The 27,632-nt window shown below is 37.0% G+C and overlaps 1 protein-coding gene across 3 annotated transcripts in view; it reads left to right on the top strand.

Moving 5' to 3' along the window:
* Positions 1-27,632, top strand: part of CCDC148 (coiled-coil domain containing 148) — a 266,519-nt gene that overhangs the window by 178,696 nt on the left and 60,191 nt on the right. For all 3 annotated transcript variants that reach the window (XM_058300887.2, XM_071216424.1, XM_071216425.1), the window contains one exon: positions 21,914-22,032. In XM_058300887.2, the coding sequence (XP_058156870.1) occupies positions 21,914-22,032 (119 nt within the window). The remainder of the gene's footprint in view (positions 1-21,913; positions 22,033-27,632) is intronic.

The following is a 27,632-nucleotide window of genomic DNA, read 5'->3' on the forward strand; positions in this document are numbered from 1 at the left end:
TTCTGGAAAGCCATTCTATTAAAAAATAAATTGGGGCCATCTTATTCTATACTCTGTGTCTCTTAATCTCTCCATAATATTTTCTATGTCCTTATTTCTCACTGCAAAATTTGGGGTTATTTCTTCAAATATAGCTTATAATTCATTACTCCTTGTTCAGCTTTGTATTGTCTACTGTTTACCTTGACTATTAAATTTTTTGCATCAATGATTATATTTATTTTTGTTTCTAGAGTTTCAATTTGGTTCTTCTAATATCTGCCTGTCATATTTTTATACTGTTGTATTTTTGCCTTATATAATTTTTTGCCTTTTTATATATCCCTTTAACAATTTTAAATATACTTATTACAAAGAATATTTTATATTCTATTATTTTTGATTTTTGGGAATGTGTGCATTCTTTAATTGGTTGTATTTGCTTCCCATGGTGATCAATTTCCTTGTGTGGCTTATACTTTTTCTTTTTTTTTAAGATTTATTTATTTATTTATTTCCCCTTCCCCCCCCAACCCCGGTTGTCTGTTCTCTGTGTCTATTTGCTGCATCTTCTTTGTCTGCTTCTGTTGTTGTCAGCAGTACGGGAATCTGTGTTTCTTTTAGTTGTGTCATCTTGTTGTGTCAGCTCTCCGTGTGTGCGGCACCATTCCTGGGCAGGCTGCACTTTCTTTTGTGCTAGGCGGCTCTCCTTACGGGGTGCACTCCTTGTGTGTGGGGCTCCCCTATGCAGGGGACACCCCTGTGGCACTCCTTGCGCGCATCAGCACTGTGCATGGGCCAGTTCCACACGGGTCAAGGAGGCCCAGGGTTTGAACCGCGGACCTCCCATGTGGTAGACGGACGCCCTAACCACTGGGCCAAGTCCGCCACCTGGCTTATACTTTTATAGCATGTGGGAGTTGTTTCCCTGCCAAATGTCATGTAACTTGGTTGTGAGAGCCTCCCTATAGAGTGTTGTTATATTTGCCTCTGATAAAGGGTCCTGTGCATTTGAATAGTCCAGGACTGGTTTTTAGACCAATTTCTAGACTTCAGACACTATACTAAGAACCTAGATTGAATATTGATTTAGTGCTCGTGCATAGCAGTGTCCCGAGATTCTCATTTCTGCAGTTGACTCCTTTTTCTTCTATGGTCCCAGGGAGAAAAGTAAGCCCCCTAAGCACTTTCCAGGGAAGTGATTATGGTGTATCTAGTCCCCATTTTTTATTTGGACAAGTCCTAAATGACTTCTTGATCTTTATAAGTAGCTCGGTTCTGGTTCCTCTGTTCACAGTGCCCACAGCTAGTGTTAAAGATCCAGATCTTCAGGCTATATCAGATTCCAGTTTTCCCCAAGAGTCCCTTGGCTTCCTCTCCCTCATACTGCTCTGATTTTGTGTTCCATCTTTATTTCAGGCACTGGGGGACTTGTGTGTGTGTGTGGTTGTTGTGCTACTATTTGTCCAACATTTCTGTTTTTGAAGAGAGAAAGATTTCCATGTCAACTCAGACATAATGACCAAAAGTTCTAGCTACCTTTCTATATACTAACCACAAACCTAGATTCTCTTTTAACTATTATTATTCTTCTTTCATCCTAATTTCCTTACTTTAATATTTTAATGCATTTTATAATAATCTCTAATCCTTTTTAGAACCAGACAAAGCATAAACTATAAAAAATTACTAGTAGGACAAGTAACAGATATTCCTACATTACCTGGCCTATAATAGTAGACTTACTCGATTTGTTACCCAAGGATGCCATAGGTTTTACATAAAAACAGTTGCAAGGCTACTTTATAGATTGATGTGTATAAGTATGTCACTTTGGAGAATGCATGTCCTCTTAGGTACATTTTTGATTAATCTTTTATTATTATCTTTAACACCTAAGGAACAAAAGAACATAAGTTTAAATCACCCTGAATTTGTTGTTGAATAAAGGGCTTCGTAGGTTGGAGACAAATTTAGGTTCTTCATAGTTTAACACCAGTTTGACAGTAAACCCTCTACAGGCAACTCCCCTTGACTTGAGAATTGTTACTGCTAGCTGGTGCTCTATTTTCCCCCATCTACTGTTTCACGTTTCTGATTTTCTATTCTCATAAGAGAGTGGCAAAAGAGATGGAGAAACTATGTCATGTGTAAAACCCTACCATAGGATTTATGAACAAGAGATAATCTTCCTTCTAATTCTTCTCCCCCAGCAATTTGTCTTTTAGGGACCATTTGCTGCAATAATATTTTCATCTGTAGCCAATACTAAAATTTACCCTATATTTGCCAGCTCCGTTAAGTTGGTAGATCACTTTCTGTGCTTTAAACCTCTGGTTGAACATGGTGTCCATGGTTTTATCTCAAGACCCCAGAAAGGTTTTGATTTATATGCAGTTAGGTGATTTGGTAATGTTTTCAGAAGCATCTCTCCATTTCAGAAATTACTGTCATGATAAAGATCAAAAGATGATGCCTTTCCATAACTACCACTAGGAGATATCATAAGGAACAAAATTACTGTGCCAGATGGACTTTAAAATGCCTAAATGTAATACTGGTCCCAGCACCATCCTTTCATGGTGGCTCTTTGGGTAGCTTAGAATATAAACTTTTGTCAGCACTGTTGAATTTTAGGACAGTTTGTTGCTGCATGATGCCTGGAGTAACATGGGAACCAAGGCAAGCATAGCTCCAGCCTAGCTCCTAAAAGGAAATTCTGAGCAAGGTTCACATATAAATAAGACATATGTCTTCCCTGACCTTGCTTTCACAATTCCCTCTCAATTTTAGTCAACTCATAACGCAGCACTTAATTACTCTATGATAATGGGGAAGGAAGAATTAGCAGGAAAGCCAGGATCCATCCACTGGCCATATGACCTTCAGCCCTACAGCAGAGATGTTTCTGAAGAAGGAGCTATCATGTTGTGAACTCTAAGCTATCATTTTGTGAACTCTCAGCCTGATATTGCAATAAATACCCAAAGTCTTAGCTTTTGGCAGAATTTTTGCACTTGGGGGCATCTCCATATCCTCAGGTAATCAGGCAAACACCCAGAATTACAAGCATACTACAGATATTTAGAAGGAAAAAAGGAGTCTAAAACAAAAAGTGATAGGGTTTCATAAATAGAATGCAGGGCAAAGGGCTGTAACAGTGCTTCTCAGGAGACTTCAGGAACTGTGTTAGGAAGAGAATCCACACTACCTCCCCAGTGCAGATCAAAACCATTCTCTAGGAAAGTGGGTTTGGTGCAATGGATAGGGCGTCTGCCTACCACATGGGAGGTCCAAGGTTCAAACCCAGGGCCTCCTGACCTGTGTGGCCCATGTGCAGTGCTGATGCACGCAAGGAGTGCTGTGCCACGCAGAGGTGTCACCCGTGTAGGGGAGCCCCACGTGCAAGGAGTGCACCCCGTAAGGAGAGCCACCCAGCGTGAAGAAAGTGCAGCCTGCTCAAGAATGGTGCCACGCACGGGGAGAGCTGACACAACAAGATGACACAACAAAACAAGACACAGATTCCAGTTGCTGCTGACAGGAATACAAGTGGACACAGAAGAACACATAGTGGATGGACACAGAGAGCAGACAACTGGGGGGAGGGGGAGGGAAGGGGAAAGAAATAAATGAAAAATAAATCTTTAAAAAAAATTTAAAAAAACATTCTCCAGGTGTGAGTGTTTTAGCTTCCTGGCTGCTAAATCAAATACCGTGCAATGGACTGGCTTAAACAATGGGGGTTTATTGGTTAATGGTTTTAAGGCTAGGAGAAGTCCAAAATTGAGATGTCAGCAAGGTGATGTTTTTCCCCAAGGTCTGTAACATTTTGGTGCTGGCTGCCTGTGATTCTTGGGTCCTTGGCTTTTCTGATACGTGACAATCCACATGGAGATTCTACTTTCTCCTCGAGGTTCTGTTAACTTCTGCCTTTTCCGTGACTTCTTTCTCTCTGTCTGAATTTCTTCTGCTTATAAAGGACTCCAGTTATTAAGATTAAAGCCCAAACTGATTTAGTTGGCCAAATTTTAACTTAAAATAACATCTTCAAAAGGTCCTATATACAATGGGTTCACACCCACAGGAATGGATTAAGGTTAAGGAAATGTTTTCTTGAGGTGCATAACTCCAAGCCACGACAGTGGGAATCATGGGTTCTTATGAAAACAATTAATAGCTTGGCAAGATAACTCTGAAAGGGGATTACCTGAATGAGGGAGCCTTTTAACCTGGGAGTAACAGAGAGTCAGCAGGAATGTTAAATCAATGTAAAATTCTACATGCCTTATGGAAATCTATCCAAAACAACTCTCAAAGCCCTGCTTTTCTCAACAGAGTAGACAGAACTTAACGCATCCTTTCCATAATGTGATGACTTGGGGAGATCACTATGAATACCCTTGGATACTAGTTTGTAACATCTGTAAACAGAAGGAGGTTTGTGGGAACACCATGCCATAAGGGGGTTGCTGAGCCACTTTTGCTCACATAGAGCCTAAGAGAGTTTTGAATCAGCTATATATAAAAATTCCTGGAAAATTCTTTACTTTGTGACCTTATGAAGAATGACAAAAGAATTAGTTGAGAATGACTGGGAATTATTAGATGGGAATATGTTACTATATATAAAGTTAGCTCTCATTAATTTATACAGTAAGCTACAGAGTGAAGTTCTGAAAAGTACCCAGTAGCTAGAGAGACCACTTGATTCAGCTGATTCTGAGCCAGGCTGGTTCTCCTGTCTCATTCTGCTGGCCCTCTTTTCTACTCTGGTCCACTCTTGTCCCACATTGATTTGTGCTAGAAGATGGCTCTGTTTTTGTTTTTTAAGGACCCTTATTCTCATGTCTCTTCTTATCTTTTTATGAATTTGCTTTAGCCATAATCCTTATTCGGTGTATTATGATGGAGAATTGCTTCTTACATTGCTTTATAAAATGTTAGCTGTCTGCTTATTAATGGGCAGTTGCTTCCCTTTGATTATATGGTGCTGAGGTTCTACCTGTCTTCTGTTAGTGCTCAGAGACCTCTTTCAGATGCTGCATTCTCAGCTGTAAGGTAGTGTTTTACTGTCTTTTCTGGGGGAACTGTCATTTCCAAGTTAAAAGTCATACTCTTCTATGGTGCAGTTCTATCAACCCTTTAAACATAATCTCCTCTCTCCTTCCCCCTATACCCAGCTCCTATTTAACTGTATTAGATCCACAGTTGTATGGACCACACATCTATAGTGAAACAGGTTTACCATGAAATCTCTTTCCCAGGGTTTCATATTCTAATACTATACTGATCAACAAAGCTAAGAGTGGAAAAAGAGTAGTCATGGAAGAATGAAAAAAAAATGTTTTCCCAGCGTTTAAACTTTGCTTCTTCAGGATTGTTGGGATTTAAAGAGGCAAATAATACCCTGTGATAGCAGGCTTCTAAGATTGCCCCCAAGACTCCTGCCTCCCTGGTGTACATGGCCTGGATAATCTCTGGTATTGTAAAAATGAAGGATCTTGCTCCCTTGACTAGTTACATGATACGGCACAGTTAACCTTAAGTAGGGAGATTATTCAGATGGGCCTGACCTAATCACAAGAGTCCTTTTAAGCAGAGTGTTTCCACTTGCTTATCCCAGAAGGGGAATTCCGAGATTTGAAGCATGAGAAAGCCTTGATGGAAGGGATCCCATGGTAAGGAATTCAGGTGGACTCTAGAGAATGAGAGTGGCTCCCAGTTGACAGTAAGCGAGGAAACTGAGACCTCAGTCCTGTAACTGCAAGGAGCTGAATTCAGTAAAAAGCAAGAATGAGCTTAGAAGTAGATTTTTTCCTCGTGCCTCCAATAAGAACTCAGTCCACAAAATACCTTGATTTCAGCTTTATACCCTGGACAGAGAACCCAGCCTCGCTGTGCCAGACTCTTCTGACCTACAGAACTCTCATCTCATAAATGAGTATTATTTCAAGCTGCTAAATTTGTGGTAACTTGTTAAATGGAAGAAAAAACAAAACAAAAGAAACTCACTAATATATACTTTGGTGCTAGAAGTGAGATGCTGCCATAATAAATGTAGAGGTGGTTTTGGAATCAGAAAGTTGTCAGAAACTGGAAGAATTTTGAGGAACATAAGTGGCTTTTTTAGGAGAGAATAAGCTGAGCTGAATGTGCTCAGGCACGCATTCCAAATTTGCCAGTCAGAATGAGGGGGCAGGGAGCAGATGTAGTTCAAGTGCTTTGGTGCCTGCTTCCTAAACACGAGGTCCCAGGTTCAATCCCTTGCCCCAGTACTTAAATTTTTAAAAAAAAGAATGAGGGGAAAGTTGACTGTGAACTCTTCTGGGAAGGAAAATTCCCAGCTACTTGAGGAGTGGAAGATGAATATTCCCTTTAACAAGACTGTGGACTAGTTTGGTTGTCCCAAGTAAGTACATGACTCTGAAATGATGTGTCATTAAATGTACATAAGAGGGAGAATAGTCCAAAGGCACTTGTTTATTCAACCATTCATTGGCCTTAATTCTGTATACTAAATTGTGTGCCATCTACTAAATGATGTGCCAACAATCTCCTTGAAACCTAAGTCAAAAGTTTGTAGATATGGAGGTCTTGGGGCTGATCTTGTTGCCAGAATAAGGATGAAGAAGCACCATCCTGGAAGGATTTGGGGACGTTGGAATTATCCTGCATGGCATTGCAATGATGGATATAGGCCATTATACATTTTGTCAAAAACCTATAAAATTGTGTGATAAAAAGTATAAACCATAATGTAAACTACAGTCCATGGTTAGTAGCAATGCTTCAATATGATTTCATCCTTTATAACAAATGTATCACAATAATGAAAGATGTTGTTAATGGGGAAAGTGTGTGGGGGGGGTGGGGGTATATGGGAATCCCTATATTCTTGATGTAACATTTATGTAATCTACAGTGTCTTTAAAAAGAAAAAAAAGTAAAAAGAACAAAAAGAAACTATAAATAATGTAGCAAGAACTCAGCCCATTGCAAGTGAGGAATTGCTGGGGAAGGTGTTGAGCACACAGGTTTTCAATGTCACTCAGACCTGGGTTGGAATCCCTGCATTGCTTCTTAGTAACCGTATGCCTTGGGTAAAATTACTTTCTCTCTCCAAATATCAGTGTTCAGAAGATTAAAGGAGATAATGCATGTGACGCACTTAGCACATGCCTAGCACCTAAAAAGAACTTTATAAATGAAATTTTATAGTTGTTGACATTATTATTGTTATCCTTAGAATGATAGAGCAGAAAGAGGCTAGAAAAATATGGTGAGAATTAAACAGGGCAGGTAAAAATAATAATAATTAGAAGTTGTAGCTTAAAGGCTGGTTCAGAAAGGAGTCTCATTAATACAACCCTTTTTATTTGCCCCCTTACTCTTGACCTGGCAGGAGAATGTCTCTAAAGTGGCAGAATTCTATCAGCACTAGTGAGTGTCTAAGCCTTTGAAAGTATGATGAAATTTTCTAACCACAACTAGGGCATACAGGAATAGTTATCTATAGTTATTCACCTTAAGCACATTCATACATCCTAAGGTTAAAAGTGGCAATCATCACCAAAATAAATTATGGATTCATCTGCACCTAAACTATTCAAACAAACAAAACATAGATCATTCTTTGCCAGTTTCGTGACTTGCTGACTTTCTTATAAGCTCTACAAATAAGCCTTCTTTTTTTTTTTTTTTTTTTTATAAAGGGTATTTGTTTGGGGTAGGAGTTTACAGATACCAGGCCATAACCAGGCCATAAAGCATAAGTTACTTCTCTCACCAAAGTCTATTTTCACATGTTGGAACAAGATGGCTGCTGACATCTGCGAGAGTTCCTCTGGGTTCCTCTGTAGACTATCAGGCGAATGACATAAGCTTTCTAATGTGTGTTTTATTTGGGAATCCCAAGGTCACCTTTCTTTACATTGACTTTTTCAGTGAGCATTGACACTGATGTCATGTAGCGCATAGTGCTGGGCGTGTTTGCTTCCTACTCCAGTGCCCACCTCTCTACATAGAAGAGTGGAGTCAGCTCCTAGTAAGCTAAGCTGACAGTAAAAGTGTGTTTAATCTCAAAGGGTTCGCTAAAGGTCCAAACAGAATGGCCATTTATTCACTCATTTAATAAGCAGGTCCAAAGTGCCTTTAATGTGACATGTATTTTTCTCAGTCCTTCGTTCTATAATGCATGCAATTGTAAGAGGTCACCCACTCAAACAGAAACCACCCTTACGCTGGAACCTTTCTAAAGAGATGTGTTTACTTCCTTTGCCATAAAGATAATGTGCAATTCTTGGCTATGTCAACAAAATCTTTTAGAAATAATACTTGAAGGATTTCTTCTAGCTTCAAACTTTAAAACAAAAGGGTAATAGCAAATTTTATAACAAAAGGTTGTAACAATAGAGACAACAAAAGGGTTAATAGAGAAAAACTAAAAATACACAGTGACATAAACTAGTTAAGGTTTTCAATTAGTTCAGTTAAGCGTTACTACATATAGAAAATTAAATATATAGGCATATTACACATACATAGAAACATACATAATTACACACACGTAATTACAGTGCAACTTTGAGATTAACTCCCTGTCCCTCTCAGTGGGTCATTGATCATGCCCTTAACTTTGGACTTTTAGAGCAGTGTCTCTGTACTCATCCAAGCCTAGACCTCCTCTGTTTTCCTGGTCCTGTATCCACAAGACTTACTGTCAGCATCTGTCCCCACACTGACCCATGCTAGTCTGGTTGCTTCCTAGTGTGAATGCTCTTAAGCTAATCGAATCAGTTTGACATAGTGGATCGAAGTTCAGGCCTTAGAATATAGACTTTTTACTCTGGCTGCATAGGGTTCACCAACCTATTGTTCTCTTTTCATTTAGGCTTTAATTACTATAGCATGGCGATTTGTACACCGTAGGAACTGTAGGATATGGAACTGTCCTCAGCAATTTCCTTCAAATGCCTGACTGTTTGCTTTTCATCTCTAGGTAGAATGCTCTGCTGTTGCAGATGGAGGGTCGCATAGATCTCGTGGTTGTTCACATTCTATAGCATAGATCCCCTCAGATATGTGACCTCCCAGTCCTGGTCCAGACCTCTATGTCTTCCTAGTCCTTTTCCCTCATGCCACTCCTTCTCAACCTTGAGTAACATAGAGCCTCAGATTCCTTTTAAAGGGTGTGTGTGTGTGTGTGTGTGTGTGTGTGAGAGAGAGAGAGAGAGAGAGAGAGAGAGAGAGAGAGAGAGGTGGAGAGAGAGAGAGAGGTCTACAGATTCCAGTTAGACTAAATTACTTAAAATTTAAGTATTCTCAGTTTATGTAATGAATCACTGGGCGGGGGGGGGGGGGGCCACTGAATTGTAAACACAAAAGCACTGTTGCAGCACTCAGTAACAGAGTGACATTCAGATTATCTAAAATTGGCTTATAGCACAATATTTACATTTTCATAAAACTGAGAATATGAAATTTAAGAATCCTCATATCCTTCTTAGACCCCTGGAAACATGTCTTTGAACCTCTTTGAAGGGTCAGTTTGACCTCTGTTTTAATCTACTTGATTATTTCACTGCAAACATCCATTTTGCAAAAAAACTGAAGTACCCCTACTGAATTGAGGACCAATTTGTTGAATTACTTCTCATCCTCTGTTTTGTGGCTCTCTCTCAATTTCTAACTCCTAGAAATAGAATCTTACAGTCAATGTTTGTATAGGTATTTTTCTTTTAATTACTAGCTTTCTTATTTGGGAATCTGATGAAATACCCCAAGCATGGGAGCCACAAAGCCTATTGGGTAAACTAGCTGTCAGGATATTATAATGGTTGAAAGGAGAAGATAGTTAATATATAGTTTACACTTTCATATATTGACTCCAAAATAAATTGGCATTTTTACTTTATTTTCTGAAGATTTAATATCAGTTCCCTTAATAATATTGTATGAGTAAAGAAATTAATGTAATATGGGAGGTTTAATTTTCCAAAAGAAATAAATCAAGGATTAGCAAATAAAAATGTTCATAATTTTCTTTGTATTGTTACTAACATTGAGAAATTGACAAGTTTATTAGTTAAGTGATCCTAACTTTCTAACATGGCACTGAACAAAGAGTCAACTCTCAGTATACAGGCCAAAGGATGACAGAAAATGTAGGCTACTAACCCAAAGAATCATCCAGTAAGTTCTTTTTCTGGTTTCAATTGTCTTTTAAAAGTGAAAACTTCCACTAAACCTGATATAAAAAAGGAGAAGAACTGATAAAGGTCTTTTACTACCATCTGTTAGGACATAGTTTTAAGGAAAAGTTAGATAGACAAAGAAAAAAACCTGGATGACCTTCTGATTATATCATCAAAAACCAGATGTATCTGTTTTTCTGCAAAAGATTTCCCAGTAGGCGGTTTTAAAGGAAGAGCCTTAAAAATTAGCTCCCGGTGTCAATTTTTGACGATGTTTCTGGCGAGGTCTTGATTATTCAAGGTGGTTTGATTTAATAACAGACCTCCCTATGGTGCGTGCTATGTGTATGGCTGTTCTTTGTTCATTTACACCTCCTAGCAACCCTAAGGTGTAGGTACTCTTATGGCCCCCAATTTATAGATGAAGAAACGGAGACACAAAGGTTATATACCTTCTTCAAAGTCAGACAACCGTTAAGTGGTGGAGTTAGGATGACACCTAGGCAGACTGACTCTGTGGTTTGTGATTTTAAATGCTATGCTATACTGTCCATCATTGTGATTGCTGGTTGCTATTAATTTTGCAATTAGTCAATTTTGAGAAAGCTCAGTTTCAAACCGTTTGATTTAGAGTCATTTTCTTGGTGTTGGTCCTGTCCTGATTAACTCAGACCCATCAAATGGATAGTTATTGATAATTTTTAAAACTCTTTAGTAGTAACTTCCTGCTTACTAGTAGAGCTTCTTTCATGTTCTTCTCCTGCCCTTCTTAATATTCTCTATAGATTTCTCTCACTGGGTTAATCAATCCCTATGGCTAAACACAATACGAGAAATCAGACCATTTTAGTTTGATCAAAGTTGAAAAATAAAGTATAAGATATATAATAAACAGATAAAAAATACCTTCTTCATTGCCATTCTTTTAATAAGTAGCCTGAAGAAAATTACTTTTTTGTCATCTTTTAGCTGGTATGGACTTAATTCAGAAGACAAAGAGGATTTCCACATACTTCCAACATCAAATCTACCAGCCTCCCAAGACCTGTACCCACGCACCCCACCTTCCCTCCTTTTATGATCTGTGAAGTGTTCGTACTCCTTGCTAAGGCCAACTCTGCCACAAGCACTAGATCCTACTCTCTCTCTCCATTCTAGATCATCCAATCTTTCTCCTACCATCATTTCACTCTTTTCTTGTAGCTCTTTCCTCTTAATCTACAAATATGCCGGTATGACTTCCATATAAAAAAATACTCCGCCTCAACTCCACATTTGCCCCTTCAAAAAATCTCACCATTCTATGGCCTGTACACACTATCTCCAGGTTCTCCCTTCCTGTTATCCCTTGAACCATTTTGTCTCTGTCACTCCAGCAAAGCTGTGCTTGTCAAGATTGTCAGTGATCTCTAGGCCTGAATAGTCAGGCCACATCTTACTTGACCTATTATCATGGAGTTGATCATAGCCTCCTCTTTGGAAAATGGAATTGTTTGATTCTAGAAAGCCATTCTGTATTTTTCTATCTCGTTGGTTTCTCCTTCTCATGATTCCAACAGGCCAGTACAGTTTTATATAACATTTATATGTGACAAATACCATTTGATATCAGTTGGATCTCTTTCTTGAACTGCAACTCATATATCCAATTGCCTATTCAACATCTCCACTTGGATTTCTAATAGACATCTCAAATCTAATATACCCACTCTTCCTTTTCCCTCCAAATATATTCCTTCCTCAATGTTCCTCTTTTTTTGACAAATGTAAACTCTCTTCTTCCAGCGCTCATGCCAAAAACCTTGGTATCATCTTTGATTCCTTGTTTCCCCCTTTTACCCAATCACCATACCCTTATCTATTGGCATGGATAGGAGACCCTACCTTTAAAATACAACCACGAATATTATAGTGGCCTCCTACTTTCCTAAGCAATTTTGATGCCTCTACCTTTTCTATTCCCATCCCAAGTCTGTTTTCCATGCAGCAGCCAGGGAGATTTGTTTAAAATCCATGTCAGATCATGTCATCCTCGGCTGAAAACACCCTAGCACTTTCCATCTCACGCAGGATAAAATCCAAAGTCCTAATCAGACATATAAAGCCCTGCATGAGTTTCCTCTCAGTATTCCTCCTAAAGCCTCATTTCCTACCACTTTCCCCCTGGTTCATTCTCCTTAGTCATAATAACCTACTTCCTCCTCCTCCAATGTACCTAGCACACACTTATGTTAGCACATTTTCACTAGCCATTCCCTGTGCCTGGAACATTCTCCTCCAAGATAGCTGCATCACTTACCCCTTCACTTCATTCAGGATCCTGATCAAATGTCATCTTATCAGAGAGACCTTTCTTCATAATTCAATTTAAAGTAACATCCTTCTTCCCTGTCACTCTAGCCATTTCCATTTTTTTATTTTTTCTTAGCATTTCTCACCCCCAACATTTATTTATGTATTCATTGACTGTCTTCTCCTCCCTTTTTAGAGATAAGCCTCCATGTAAAAGAGAATTTGTCTATTTTCTTTATTGCTTTACCCCCAGTGCCTGGCACAAGGCACTCAATACATATTGATTGAATGAATGAATTTAATGAATGAGCAGTAAGAAGCATACTTAGATATTGAGGTATTGAGGAAAATACACCAGACTAGGAGGCCTTATCAAGGTGGGTGACCTTGGTCAATTTATATAGACTCTGTAGGATTTGGCTTCCTCAATTGTAAAATGAAATGTTTGGATTATATGATTGTTAAAATCACTTCAGCTCTGAGAAGTCATGATTGAATGGCTCTGAGGTTTGATTACTTTTCACTTTCCCTGACTCTATAGGCTTTGAAATACAACATCCTCAGTACATATACTCCCTTCTTAATGGGTAGTGAAAAGAGAGAAATTAAACAAGATTAAAGATAAATTCATTTTAGCAGTATCAACATATGACATGATCATTAAGTAATATTTCAATGCCCACACTGAAATAGACCTTCCTCCTAAGGAAGACCTGACAGTTATTTTTAATCCACTTGGCATTTCAATTAAAAGGAGATAACTAATGTATTTTCTCCAGAGCACTTTCTTGGCTCATATTTTAAGGACATAAGACTACATCACAGCAGAGGGTAGTTTGTTGTTAATTTGATTAGACATTTCTGCTATGGAAAAATGCTCCCATAAGTGAACAAACTGAACACTACCTAAAAGGGCTTAATGTTACTTATTTATGCTCATAGACATCATCTTCTTCCATATAATTTATAATAAAAAGGCATTAGTACTATTGTGCTGAATAGTTTCCCTTTTCCCTTTCATCTTTCTTATCTACTTTTTAATATGCTTTGTGGCCCAGAGCAGATGGATGTCATTTGTGTGACGTGGGGACCACATCAACAGGCTCCCTTGCCCGCTGGCTTCTGGTTGGGTTCAGCCGACGTATAACAGTGGAGGGGAGGAAGGAGAGGGAGGTTGGGATAGCTGTTCCTTTGGCTCCTTCCCCTATAGGGTTATGCTGACAAAGGTCTCAGCTCCTGTCAAGTGGTCTTTTCCACACAGCCTTCTCTATCCCTGGGATCACCCTCAGGCTTAGAGGTGATAGAGCAGCCCTGGTGTTGAACAATTCCTTGTAATTGTCCTGCATTCCAACTCTCCTTTACTGATTGTCCCCTTATTGCGTTCTTCTCAATTTATCCTAATTTTAAGCATGCCACTTGGTTCCTATTAGGAATCATTAAAATAGAGAATCAGTACAAGAACAAGAAATAAGAAATTAAGAGAATAAAAATATATTAGAAAACCTAGAAAAAAGAATATTGTTGTATTCGAACATGGTTAAACTTAAAAGGAAGCAGTTAACTCCTTTTTGCTAATAATTAATAATATACCAGCACATCAGGAGATGTCACCACGTCACCAGGGGGAGGGGGGATGTACCCAATGGATAGTGTTTTCAATAGAAGTTTTACAAAAGGATCCTAAATCATTCCCCTTCTGATATTGAATCAACCTTTTTAAGTCCTATGACATAAAGCTAAATCATTGCTCTGTGAAAATTTTCTATAGAAAGTCAAAGTGATGTCACATGCAAGGTACTAGAAAGTGAAAATGTTATATACAGATATATACAGTAGTCTTATCACCTCACTTGATACACGGACAGAAATTGGAGATTTCAGAGATAGGTAATAGTCATATCTCTTAAATGTTCCTTCTGAAAATTAGTTTTCTTGAACTGACCTTTAAAAAACATAGTTTTGTAATTATAAAGTATTGTATATACATTGTAGATAGTTAAGAAAATATAAAACAAGCACACAAGACACACAATGAAATCACCCAAAATCCTAAAGTACTACCAAAAGGAAATTTTTAACAATGTCCTTACATTCTTTTTTCTATATACACAGGGATTTTAACTTAACTTTAATCATATGGCACATATTATTTTAATTGATGATATTTAATTGATCAACAGATGCATACCATTTTCCTACCACACAATCTTGAGTGGTTGTGTAGTGTTTCATTATGTGAAATTGCATTTTTTTTAAACCACTATCCCATTTTGGATAGTTATGCTGGTGGTTCCCCAGTTTTGACTTTTCTAAGGCTATGATGAATATATCTGTATGTGAGTATAAATCTTTGCCTATGTCCCTATCTTTTTTTTTTTTTTTTTTTAAGTACTGGGGGCCTGGACCAGGTATTTGGGAAGATGGCATTCAACCAGTAAGTCACATGGGCTTCCCTGATTTGTTGTTTTGTTTTTTTTTTTCCAGGAGGCACGTGGAACCAAACCTGGGACCTCCCATGTGGATGGCAGGTGCTCAACCACTTGAGCCACATCCACTCCCCCTTCCTTTTTATTCTTAAAAGCTTATTTCTTAATTCTTAAGGTTTTTGCTAGTTATTTGCTTATTTATTCTTAAGAAAGAATACGACAATTTACTCTCCTACCAGAATGCATGAACTTATCTACTTGGAGACTGGTAACAAAAAAATTAAAGTTTAGAGCACTGATGAGCTGAAATACAAATAGTCTGACTTATGGATTGAGAGAGGTCTATTTATCTCAATTAACCAGAAAGGATGATGGCAAAGCTGACTTTCTATTTTGAAAATCAAAGACATATCTTTGATTTCTTAACCGTGGAGAAAATTTTCCCATCTTTGCATAAAGAATATAGAGCCAAATGTTTGCCTGAAGAGTCAGATTTTTATGTATAAGCTTAAGCAAATCCTAGGTTGAAGCCTATAGAGAGCTATACCATAAGGATAAAAGAGAGAATTTTGGCTGACCAGTTTTGAAAGTAGGGGTGACTAAGTGTCATCACTAATACAAAATACATTTTATTTGTCACCCACAGGCAATTTGAAGAACCATGTTCTCATGTTCTGTCAGGATTAAGTACATCTCCACACTCCCAGATAATAGAATGCACTGGCTCACTGAATGAAAAGTTGTGTGGTTATTGTCTATCTGGATGCTTTATTTAAAGTTTAGGATTTATAAGTTGATATAAGGAAAGTATTTTATACAGTACTGTCTTTCTATATTCTTTTTCACTGAATCAGCTTAACATACATATATCTTACATCTTTCTTCTGCAAGATGCAATACTAGATACAAATAAATATTACAGTATAAGGCATGTTCCTTACCTTTAAAGGTTCACACAAATGTGTGAAAGTTATGTGGCAAAATATAGGTGATTGTCAAACTGATTATATAACAAGAGGAGTCATACTTCAATTGATGGTGCTTTTATGTGATATAGTCACCATCATTGATCTAAATAAAATGAACGGAAAAAAGTTTAAGTAAAAAAAATGAATGCTTTTCTCTTAAAAAGCACTGTTATGCTTTTATATAAAACACCACGGATATTTTCTGTGGGGGTGCTTATCCCAGGACAAAAGTAGAGAGGAAAACTTTAAGATGCAAGGAATTGCCTAAGTAAAGTAGAATCTGGCAAATGGAATAAAATTATGCATTCTTTCCATGGATTATGGGGAAGGGAATTTGTATTTTGAAGTTCTTTTTTCTTGTGTTTTGTGTGTCTGCTCAAGTGTGATGACCTCTTCCTGATTAAGTCATTAAAACCTTTGAGATAATGAACTAGGAGCAAGGTATAGAAATCTATTTGTTCAAAGATTCAGCATCACACAGATATCTTGAAATCATAGACCAAAATGTTTTCTTATTATAATGCTTTAGTACTAACTTTCTGCTTTCTATGAGTAAACAAGAAATTCTTATTTCATGCTAAATTACAGTGGGTCATAGACTGGAATAAGAGTGAAAAAATATAATTTAATGGTTGTATACTATTAGTCCAAGTTTTTAAAATTAAACTTTGATGTACTTTAATACCATAAACATCACACTTACTAGTGAAGTTTTCAATAAGAAACAAATTGTTTGGAAGATTACAAAAGTAAAGTTGGATATAAAAGTGATCTTAAACCCTCTGAAAACTAACAGAGCTTTAGATTTGGCTCATAAATCTATATGGAGAATAGTTTCTTCAGTTTATTTACATTTTTACTATCTCAACTTTACCAAAATGAACAAACTGTGGGACTGTGAAAGAGTAATATCCTGTATTTTATTCTTTACAGGGGTAGTAAGAGGAGATGAGGGATAATGAGGGTTTGTTTTTGTTTTCCAGAAAAGCAAGCTTTTTCTAAAAACCTCATCTGGAAATCAAGAGACATTGTTTAAATTAAACTTTTATACTGTGTACTAATTTTCTGATTTTCCCTATCATGGGGAAATTTTTAGGATCATGCCAAAAGTCTAAAAAGCAATATATCTAAAATCTGTATCTCAACTAATGTACCAAAGGGCTAGTGGAATACCCTTAGCCTTGACTTTAATTTGAGGATTACAAATATGTGAATAATACTTGATTCACACTTCTTGCTCCTATTAGTTGATGAGAAGTAAATGGAACTGTCCTTATGGAAGTGCTCAGTTCACCTTTTACCATCCTGCAACTAAAACTTCTAGCTTGGTTCCCATGCTTGGTGTCTTGGTTCCCAGACACCAAAAGAAGCATCCACATCACTAATAATGGTCAGTTAAGCTCTTTTATGTGTCAGACACTATACAAGGTCTTAGAGATACAAAGATGAATAAAGCAGATCAACATGGAAAGTTCTATGATAAGGATACATAAATAGTACACTACAAGGTACATCCAGTTCTGTCTGTAGGAAGGAGGGGGTAAGAATAAGAAGACAATGCTGAACATGAATTTTAAAGGATGAACAGGAGGGATTTACTAGGCAAAAAGGCAGCAGGGAAGAGCATTCCAAGCTTGTAGGAAATTCTCAAACTAATTTCAGAGCCTCATGAAAAAGAACCAAGGAATACAAGGAAGGGCAAAGAAAGGAATGTAATAAACTAGGAGTAAGGGGTCATTGGTGTGCCAAGGATTGAGCTACCAGTTTTCCTGGAGTGTTCAGAGGAAATTTCAAAGAGGAGGGAGCATTTGTGATGATCCCACAGGGAGAGTATGAAAAAAAATGCAGAACAGAAAGGAAGTCATTCTAAATGAGATAACTGTGAAAAGGGCAGATTAACCTAAAAGTTCATGGTCACCTTCTTTCTTCTGCTCACATTCTCACCCTAGAGATTTCATCCAGTCTCATGGTACCAAAACCCATTTTAAGTAGACACCTCTTTAATTTAGACCTTCAGCCCAGAATTCTCCTCTGAGCCACCGTTGTACCTCCAGATGTCCAGATGCTTATTTGACATCTTCCCTTAGTGGTTTTTAGGTCTGTTAACTCTTATATGTCCAAAACTGAGCTTTCAATTGCCTTAGACTTCCAAACCTGTTATTTTCCCAGTCTTCCACCTCAGTTATTGGTACAACTACCAACCAGTTGCTCAAACAAAAACCCTGATTCATCTCTCCTTCAATCCTCATATCCAGTCCCTCAAGGCATATTCTGATTCCACTCAAAAGCACAACTCAGACCTGGACAATTCACTCCATTTTCTGAGTCCAAGTAACCATTTTTGCTATATCCTTCTCTCTTGTTTCCTTGTTTCTTCTTGGTTTCTCTTCTATCCACTCTCAACTTAGCAACTGGAGAGATCTTTTAAAATTTTAAGTCAGATCATTTCAACTCTTCAGTGCCTTTTCCTTGTTTCCAGAACTAAATCCTGACCCTATCATCTAGCTTCTGCTAACTCCTTATTTTCCCTCTAGTCACACCAGCTCCTCCAGCTGTGTTGGCCTCATCCCAATTCCTAACACATGTAGGGCCTTTCCCATTCAATGCTACTATACCTACAGCTCTCTCTTCCTGTATGCTCTCCCCCCACCATGGAGCTTTCCATGGCTGCCTCACTTGTATTTCCGACTTTTATCCAAATGCCATTTCTTTAAATATACCTTTGAAAAGTTCTACCCAATTTTTCTAGATCATTACCTGTTTATTTCCTTCTTAGAACTTAATCTGTAACATCCTGTTCATTCGTTTGCTCATTTATGGTCTCTCCTTTTCTAGAAAGTCCCAGCTTCATGAGGCAGGGATTCTACCTCTCTTTAAACCACTGAATCCCAAGTACAGTACCTGACTTAGAGCATATGCTCAATAAATTATTTTGTTGAACAAATGAATGATAAAGTCAGTAGTGTCTTGTGACTATAGATAAAGGTTAATAAAATCAAATACACAGAGACATCAAGTAAAATAAAGATTGAAAAGTATCTGTTTGATTTTATCATTCAGGGGCCACAGATAAGAGTAGGGAATTTAGAGGATCAGAGATAGAAATACCATGGTGAGGAATAAAATAAGAGATGGGCAGTTAGAGAATAGCAAGTATTCTAAGATGCTTACTGAAAAGAGCAAGAAGGAGGGTACAGTGTTACTTCTTGGGTTCAAGAGAAGGTCTTTTTGGTAATGGGAGAGATTTCAGACTTTTTTTTTCATGTGAGAGTAAGGAAATAGCAAAGACCAAGAGGTTGAAGGTACTGGGAACAGGAGAGGGTATATGAAAGAGTAAAATTCTGAAGAAGGTAGAATTGGGGAATGGGATCTGGAGTACAGCTTAGGGATTAGTCTTGGACAGAAGGAAAGATGCCTCTTCCTCTGAGAGGCAGGTCATCAAGGAAGGTAACTTATAGAGCTTCTGTTTCCTCTGATGATAGCAAAGTAGTAGGAGCAGGTAGGGAACTTAACATAGAGAAGAGGTTTTTGGTAAAGTAATCAATCAATCAAATATTTATTACATATATACTATGTTCTAGACATTTTAATTGTTCCTGGAAGTGCCAAAATAAATCAACCACAATTTCTTCAATCTAGATGGGAAAGAAACAACTATACTCATCAGTGAAGCATTGTGATTAGGGCTATACTAGAGGAAGAACATTATACCGTCAGAGTAGCAGATGAAGAGGGGCAGTCCTGGTCATAGAATGGATTGCTATAACTAACAATTTCAGAGTTGGAACTGTTCCTGATAATATCATCTCCTGGTGGAGAATTCCTCCAGTTCACTGGAATGGAGGAATTCATGAAAATAAAATTAGAAGGTGGGAAGGGCATTCAGACAGATGTTGAAGTTGCTGAGGAAGATGAGAGGAGTTGTGCTGGCAAAGGCTATGACTGGAGTATCCAGATTCTTGATGAATATTTTGGAGTTACTTGGAAATCAACACATGCTAATGATAAGGACAGGTAGAGGGTTATATCGTTAAATAGTATAAACAGCAAAGGAAGAAGGAATTGTACATGAGAGGGATGTTGTAGTGGTCTGAACAAGTTAAGAATGAGAAAAATGTCCAAACCATTCCCTGGCATTATGGCACATGGGACATCGGAGGGTGCATATTCCTCACTCAAGAGAATTTCAGTGAACACAAGGAGATAGTATTCTGAAGGTTGAGAATGTAGAGGATTTTATGTAGGATGACAGAGTTGTTCCAGAGAGCTCAGTAGAAACCACAGGGAAGAAGTAAATCATAAGAGAACATGCAGATGGCCAACAAAGACACTTGCACTACAGCAATGGCTGAGGGTACCAGAGAGAGTCAAGGATGGAAAGAATTGGTCTTGAGATTCCAAAAAGCCTCAGTTGCTAGCACAGTTCTAGTACCTGCACAGGCCAGTACACCAAGAAGTACCCGCAGTCTGAGGATGCCAGCAATCTGGAGTTGGTCTGCCTGTAGTCAAGGGATTGTATGCAAAAGGCCCTCTGACTTGCCGGTGTGGGGAGTAAGCAAAGATACTGGTCTGTTATAGAAGCCAGAGAAAAATGGTCTTTAGTTCAATATCTGTTTTTTAAAAATTTTTAGTTTTAAAGTAGTTTATTTTTTCTGATTATGAAAGAGATATATATTCATTGCAAAATAAAGTAATGCAGAAAGTATAAAGAATAAAATAATTTATGGCTTATGATCCCCAGATAATCACTAACACTTCCACATCCACTGTTAACAGAATGCCCTCGCATTTAGCAGTTAGGGCTCTGGAATATGCCTCATCAGTCAGTGTTTCTCCTCTGCCCTTTTCTCACCCCCTTTCCCACCTTTGTTGCTGCTACCTACTTAGCGTCATCTCTGTTGCCCCTGGGTTCAGATCTTGACTATCTCAAGAGTTGTCACTGCATTGAGCTCATCCAGTTATTCCTTAAGCATTGAAGAGGTGTCACTATACTGGATGCTAGTTTTCAGGCCCTGGTGCAGAGTTGTGGCTGTGGCTGTGGCCCTGGTGGTTGGGGACACTTCTTCTGGTTTCCCCAGGAATCAGAGACCTTGTTGCTACAGAGAGGAGGAGTCAAGAAACCATTGAGCTTTGCATATTCACCTCTCAAAAGAGGAAATGCCCTGTCAGGGGTGAGGCTAAACCATCCTCTACAGTAGACCTTTCCCCACGGAGGTACTCTGCTTCCCACCACCTAGATCTGGTCTCTTGAGTCAGGCACGATATTGCTAGCTAGAGTAGTTGAATGGGCCTCATCAAATAAAAGGATGTCTTCCATTGCCCCACCACAGCAGTTACTTCTGCACTGAGGTAATAGGAACAATGGTTTAGCCCCATGAAAACAGCACTCATAGGCTTCCTGCTTTCTCATTCTGCCTCCATTTACAGAGAAGGAAAACATGCCTAGTAAGAGCATTGCTCTCACCTTTTTGAACTTGATAAGTAAGCTTGACCTTTATTTTACCACAGAAGTCAGAACTACTATGTACCATACCCCTGCTGATTTTTTTCTTTTCCTCCTTCCTCCCACCTATCTCCTGCCTCATAATGCTTTCAACATCCTGCTGTCCATTAGCATAAATAAACTCAGGCTTTTAAAGTAAAAATAGCTTTAATGCTATAGTTGTTAATGACTGCATTACCATAGAGGATAAAAATATTCTTGAGTAACAGGTAGATCATATAGTTTAGAGACAATAACATGCTTTTATTGTGGTTCATTGAAAGTCAATTATCTTAGCCATAGATTAAAACCTTAGGTCTCAGCAAAGTTACATTTCCACTTCAGAATTTCTTACACCTTGCAGTTCCTCAGGACGTGTATCTTCATGTTTTAATTTATTTTTCTGTTACCAATATATTATAGGCAGATCTAAGAAATAGAAATGAAATGCCATTTAAATTCAATTTTTGCTTTATGAACCAATAGATAATGTTTTTGTAACTTTTCTCCTTGCTTTGTTTTTATATATTTGTTGTTAATTTAACTTTTTTTGTAACATTTATATAATAGATAAGAAAATACTGGGCTAAAAAGGAACAGAAGTGGAAAGAAATGGAAATGAGAGATCTTCAGCGTCTAGAAGAACTGAAGAAAATAATGGCTGAGCAGTCAGCAAAAGACAGAGAAAGGTAAAAGAAAAATCCTAAATTGTTTGGCAGGAGAGGTGGTGAACAAAGCCTTCTGTAATGTGTTAGGATAAACAATATCAGAGGAAACACTTTCTACACTTAATGTATCCTTAAAATATTTATATCCACAAACGCATAAAATGATATCTATGCTGTATTTTAAGCTATCTTATTCATACATGACTGTAATTTTCCATATTGTTCCTTAGACGGCTTCCTAGTTCAGATATTCACAGAGGATTTTATAGTATTTAATTGCTCACTGTGTTCATGAAATTAATACTAGCTGCTGCTGTTGCTATGACTTAATATATTGACTCAGAAGGGGGAAAACATTCAGATAAAAAGGAAGACCCATTTATTTTGACTGAGACTGGGAAAGACAATACACAATTATATGGTACTATATGGTATTCATGACAATATGCTTAAGGTATTCCTTTTACATTAAAACATCTGGACTTCCTAAAATCATGTAATTTTATTATTATTTTTTTAATTTTGCAAACACTTCCCCTTCTTCACTCCATCTCCTAAATTGCCTCTAATCCACTATCTCTGTGAATTTGCTATTTCTAGTCATCTCTTATTAAGTGTTATCATACAATTTTTGTCCTTATATGCCTTGCTTATTTCATTGAGAATGTTTTCAAGCTTCTTCCATGTTGCAGCATGTGTCATAACTTCATTCTTTCTTGTGGCTGAATAATATTCCATTATGTTTATGTACATTTTGTTTATCAGTTCCTCTGTTGATGGACACTTAGGTTGTTTCCAATAGCCAAAAGCTATTGCAAATAATGTTGCTATAAACATTGATGTACAAGAGGGAAATACCTGTTTTCGCTCTCTGTTGGTGAGATAGCTAGAATATTATATATACCTAGAAATGGGATTGCTAGGTCATATGGTAATTCTATATTCAACTTTTTGAAGAACTGCCATATTGCTTTCCACAGTGGCTGCACCATTTTATATTCTCAACAAGAGAATGCACTACAGTTCTAATTTCTTTGTGGCTTTGATTTGCACTTCCCTATGGTTAATAATATTGAGCATCTTTTCATGTGTTTATTGGTTATTTGTATATCTTCTTTGGAGAAATGTCTATTCAAGTCCTTTACCCTTTTTTAAATTGGGTTGTCTTTATGTTGTTGCGTTATAAAAGTTCTTCATATATTCAGGATTTTAAGCCCTTATCCAATTCATGGGTTAAAACTATTTTCTCCTATTCCATAGGTTGTCTTTTTTCTTTCTTGATCATTTCCCTTGAGGCACAAAAGTTTTTACCTTTGATTGTAATCAAATTTATTTGTGCCTTTTGTTGCTCATGTTTCTGATGTCAAATTCAAGAATCCATTGCCAAATCCCAGGTGATGAAGATTTGCCACTATGTTATCTTCTAAGAGTATTATAGTTTTAGTTTTTATATTTAGGTCCTTGATCTCTTTTGAATTGATTTTTGTGTGTGGTTTGAGGTGGGGTCTGACTTCATTCTTCTGCATATGGATATCCAGTTTTCTCAACACTCTTTGTTTAAGAGATTATTCTTAAATCAGCACCCTTGCCAAGAATCAGCTGACCATAGATATGTGGGTTTATTTATAGATTTTTCAATTCTATTCCATTGATCCTTTTGTTTATCTTTATGCTGGTACTTCTCCCCTGCCCTTCCAAGGTTGGGATTCAGGGCTCATTGGAGAAAGTGTGGATGTGACCCACTGGATGGCAGAGATGTTCTTAGGTGGCCTCAGGCCAGAACTGGTCCACAGTTGTTAGGCAAGCAGGAAACACTCTTCGTAAGTGCAGACAGCTCAAGGCTGGAAAGCCAACCTTTGGGATTCCTGCAAGACTTGTTGGGAATTCTCCATTGGGGTGCCTCTGAAATTTGATGGGAAGCTGACTATGGGGGTACTGCTTGAATTCCATGGATACAAGTGCCACAATACCCTGATAGGAAGCCCTGGCATCTAGAAGATATGCTTCTAATAAGATTACCCTCATAGCCAAGGAGTGTCTTTGATTACAGTCATTTTAGTCTTTTGCTTCCTGTCCCAATAATTTTTAATGTTAGTTGATTCAGTGTTTTAGTTGAAAAGAAGAAAAGGGAAATCAGATTAATTTATATTAAATATCAGAAGGAAAAAACAGCCAAATAATAACATAGTGAAAAGAACACTAAGGTCTAGGAACTGGGGGACCTGGGTTTTAATCTTGACTTTTCTTTGGATAGTGTATGACCTTGGAAAAGTTGTCCATTTAATCTCATGAGGCTCTGTTTTGTCTGCTTGTACAACAGAGGGATTGGACTTGATAATTTCTGAGGTCTAAGTCTGTCAGCTTTTAGAGATCTATGATCGTATGTGAAATGCTGTAAATTCAGATAATTATGGATCCAGTGCTTAGATGCCAGTGGGAAATCAGTGAGAAAGGCCTTTAAAATAGCAGGATATATATGAGAAATAATCCTCAGCAAATGTTCACTGATGTAGATAGAAGCAGAATCCCCCTGTGATTTAAGGAGATGGAGTCAACATGTCAAAACCCAGGCTACCTTTTGCTTTTTTCAATAACCTTTCTGTTTTGTGTTCTTTTGTAACCATCATGACTCTAAGAAAATTGGTTGATTGGTTAATCATTTATCTGTACTAGTGATAAACAATTCACAAATCTTGTGTTTGGATATTTTAACTAAAGGCACAGTTTTGCTTGTCAGAATAAGAAGGCTTAAAACAGTTTCCAGACTTGTCTTAAAAATATGCACATATAGCCTTGAGGGTTTGAAAAGTCTTGTTTACTTTGTTTTTTCTATTTTTAACTTCTGAGATTAAGTTTCTTGAAAACAACACTCATAAATAAACATATATTAGGTCAAACCATCCAATACTTCCATTCCTATACTTCAAAAATGCGTATTGGCCATTTTATGTGGTTCAACATAAAAAGATTTAGTAATTAATTATATTTATTGATTACATTTACCTTTTCCATCTATTGCAATCTGTCTTTTGCTCTCATCATTATATTGAAACTGTTTTGCCAAAGTTTACAGTAACCTCCTAATTTTTAATACCCTATTTTCATTTCTTAACATGTCATAAAGGTTAAAAAGGAACACTCTAGATCGGGGTTCTTAACCTTTTTTGTCCATAGATCCCTTTGCCAGTCAGGTGAAAACCGTGGATCCCTTACTAATTCCATATTATACTGTGTATTATTTAATATATCACACCTTCAACATATCTCCACAAGAATAATTTTTTTTTTTTTTAATTTAAGTTCAAGCTCACGGACCCGTTGTTCAGAACCCCTGCTCTAGATTGAGGTTGTCACATAGAGTCCTGGCTCTATCCTTTATAGATGTTTGACTTTTGGGTAAGCTATTTAAAATCTCTGTGCTTCAGCTTCCTCTTCTATAAAATGAGGATATAAATAGTATGTACTTCATAGGATTGTTGCAAAAATTAGATGAGCTATTGAATGTAACATTGACTGCCTGGAACATACCAAGTATTCATTACATGTAAGTGATTACTATTAGATGACTGTTTATAACATGAGACATGTTCTAATATATTTTTTCAAAATATTTAAACATATAAAATATTTTACATAAAACTTAATGAGGACATTCACATAAAAATTAAAATATTAAATTTAAAGCCAAAGTGCACTTTGACCACTAACTTTGTGTAAGCTCCTCTCAAGAAGTCATTGCTGTTATCAGTTGTCCATATGTGTCCACAAATGCTTTCTCTATGTACCTACAGAAAAACAAGTTAAGAATAAAAAATACTGTATGTTTTACAATGTAATACCATTTGTATAAAAAATATATTTGTATATGTTCATATTACTTATTTGTTTTTGTTTTGTTTTTTTGAGGTACTGGGGCTGGGAACTGAACCTGCGACCTCATATGTGGGAAGCTGGCACTTAACCACTGAGCCACATTGGCTCCCTGCTCACATTACTTATTAAACGCTATTTATTGATTTGCTGACAGCATGTATGGTTGTTTTGCCAGTTGGAAAAGGCACCCCCTCCTGGTGCCAAAGAACCTAGAGACCCTACTACAAGAGATCAAGTTAGGAAAAGCCTCCCATTCTGAACCCAGGACACATGGCTTATCAAGTAAAGGACAAGCTGGGTATGACTCCCATTTATATCCCTGGTTGGATATCATCTGTGCAAAGCACAAACTTCAAAACAATACCTTGTATCCCTGCAAATAGAACTACCTAATTCTTTTAAAAAATGGATTATTCATGTTTCTTCTAAAGTTTAGTTCTCTAGCCATCTGGAATTTATTTTTATGAATGATATGAGTTAAGTGTCTGACTTTCATTTTTTTCCTGTTTAAATTGATAGCCAACTATCTCAACAACAATTATTAAATGATTCAAACTTTACTCACTTTACTATATTACATTTCTAATCTTGCTTTTATACCCATATGGACTCTTGATGAGATTAAATAAAATAGATCTATTTTTATATTTCTACATCAATATCATGAAATTTACTCAAATTTGTTTTCTGGTAGAACGAGTCTTCACTCATTGTGCTTTTCAAAATTATCTTGACTATTATTGCCATGTTAATTCAAAATCCTGTTGATTTTTTGTATTGCAATTTTGTTAAGGAAAGCTGACATATATACCAACTTTTATCTCTGATCTAGGAACATAATTCTAGAATAGCTCTACAGTTCTAGTCTTTTCTTAGGTCCTTTAGAAATTTGCATTATTTTTTTCTAGTGAAGGCTTGGAAATTATTTTAGAATAGGTAGAACTTTGTGACCAAGAAATCAATTAGAAGTTTGCTTCAGTAAATTTTGGAAGAAGAGATGTCTGAACTAGGGAAGTATCAGTGGTGCTGCAAAGGTGATATGAAAGAGAGATTTTTATGAAGCATTTAGGTAAAATTTTGTGACTGATTTCTTTGGGAATAGAGCTTGAAGGAGGAAAGAGAAAGAAGCATGGCTTGAATATTATTGAACTTTTTCAGGCCACTTGGGTTGAAAACTTTAGTCATTTTATTTTTAATCTTTTTGGTTTTCTAACTAATTTGTTTGACTACAGAGATTTTTTTTCTGTATATCTTTAGCCAATTCTACAATGTTTGAAGTGTTGTTTTTTTCTTATCTAATTTCTGAATAATTTGCATTTCATTTTAATGTCCTAGCAATAAATGGAGTATATTGGGGTGTTTGCCAAAGGCAAGGTTGTAGACAGTTTTCAATTCCTTTCTACTTCTCCACCTTTCATATCTTTTATTTAAAATTCATAAAATTCAATGCTTTATTGAAAACTGTTAAATACTGCTTTTTTAAAAAAATAAAAAAATCTTTATTAAATAATAATTTGCATTTCATAAAATTCTCCTGTTTTAAAAGTACAACTCATTGATTTTTAGTGTATTTACAGAGTTGTAGCAACCATCACTACAGTCCAGTTTTAGGACATCCCATCACCAACAAAGAGATTCCTTGTGCCCATTTGTATTAATTCCTGATCCCACTTCCACATAACCACTAATCTATTTTATGTGTCAATAGATATGCCTTTTCTGGACATTTTCGGGACATTTTAAATAAA

Source organism: Dasypus novemcinctus, chromosome 7 (assembly GCF_030445035.2).
Source record: "Dasypus novemcinctus isolate mDasNov1 chromosome 7, mDasNov1.1.hap2, whole genome shotgun sequence".
In the NCBI taxonomy this organism is placed as follows: Eukaryota; Metazoa; Chordata; class Mammalia; order Cingulata; family Dasypodidae; genus Dasypus; species Dasypus novemcinctus.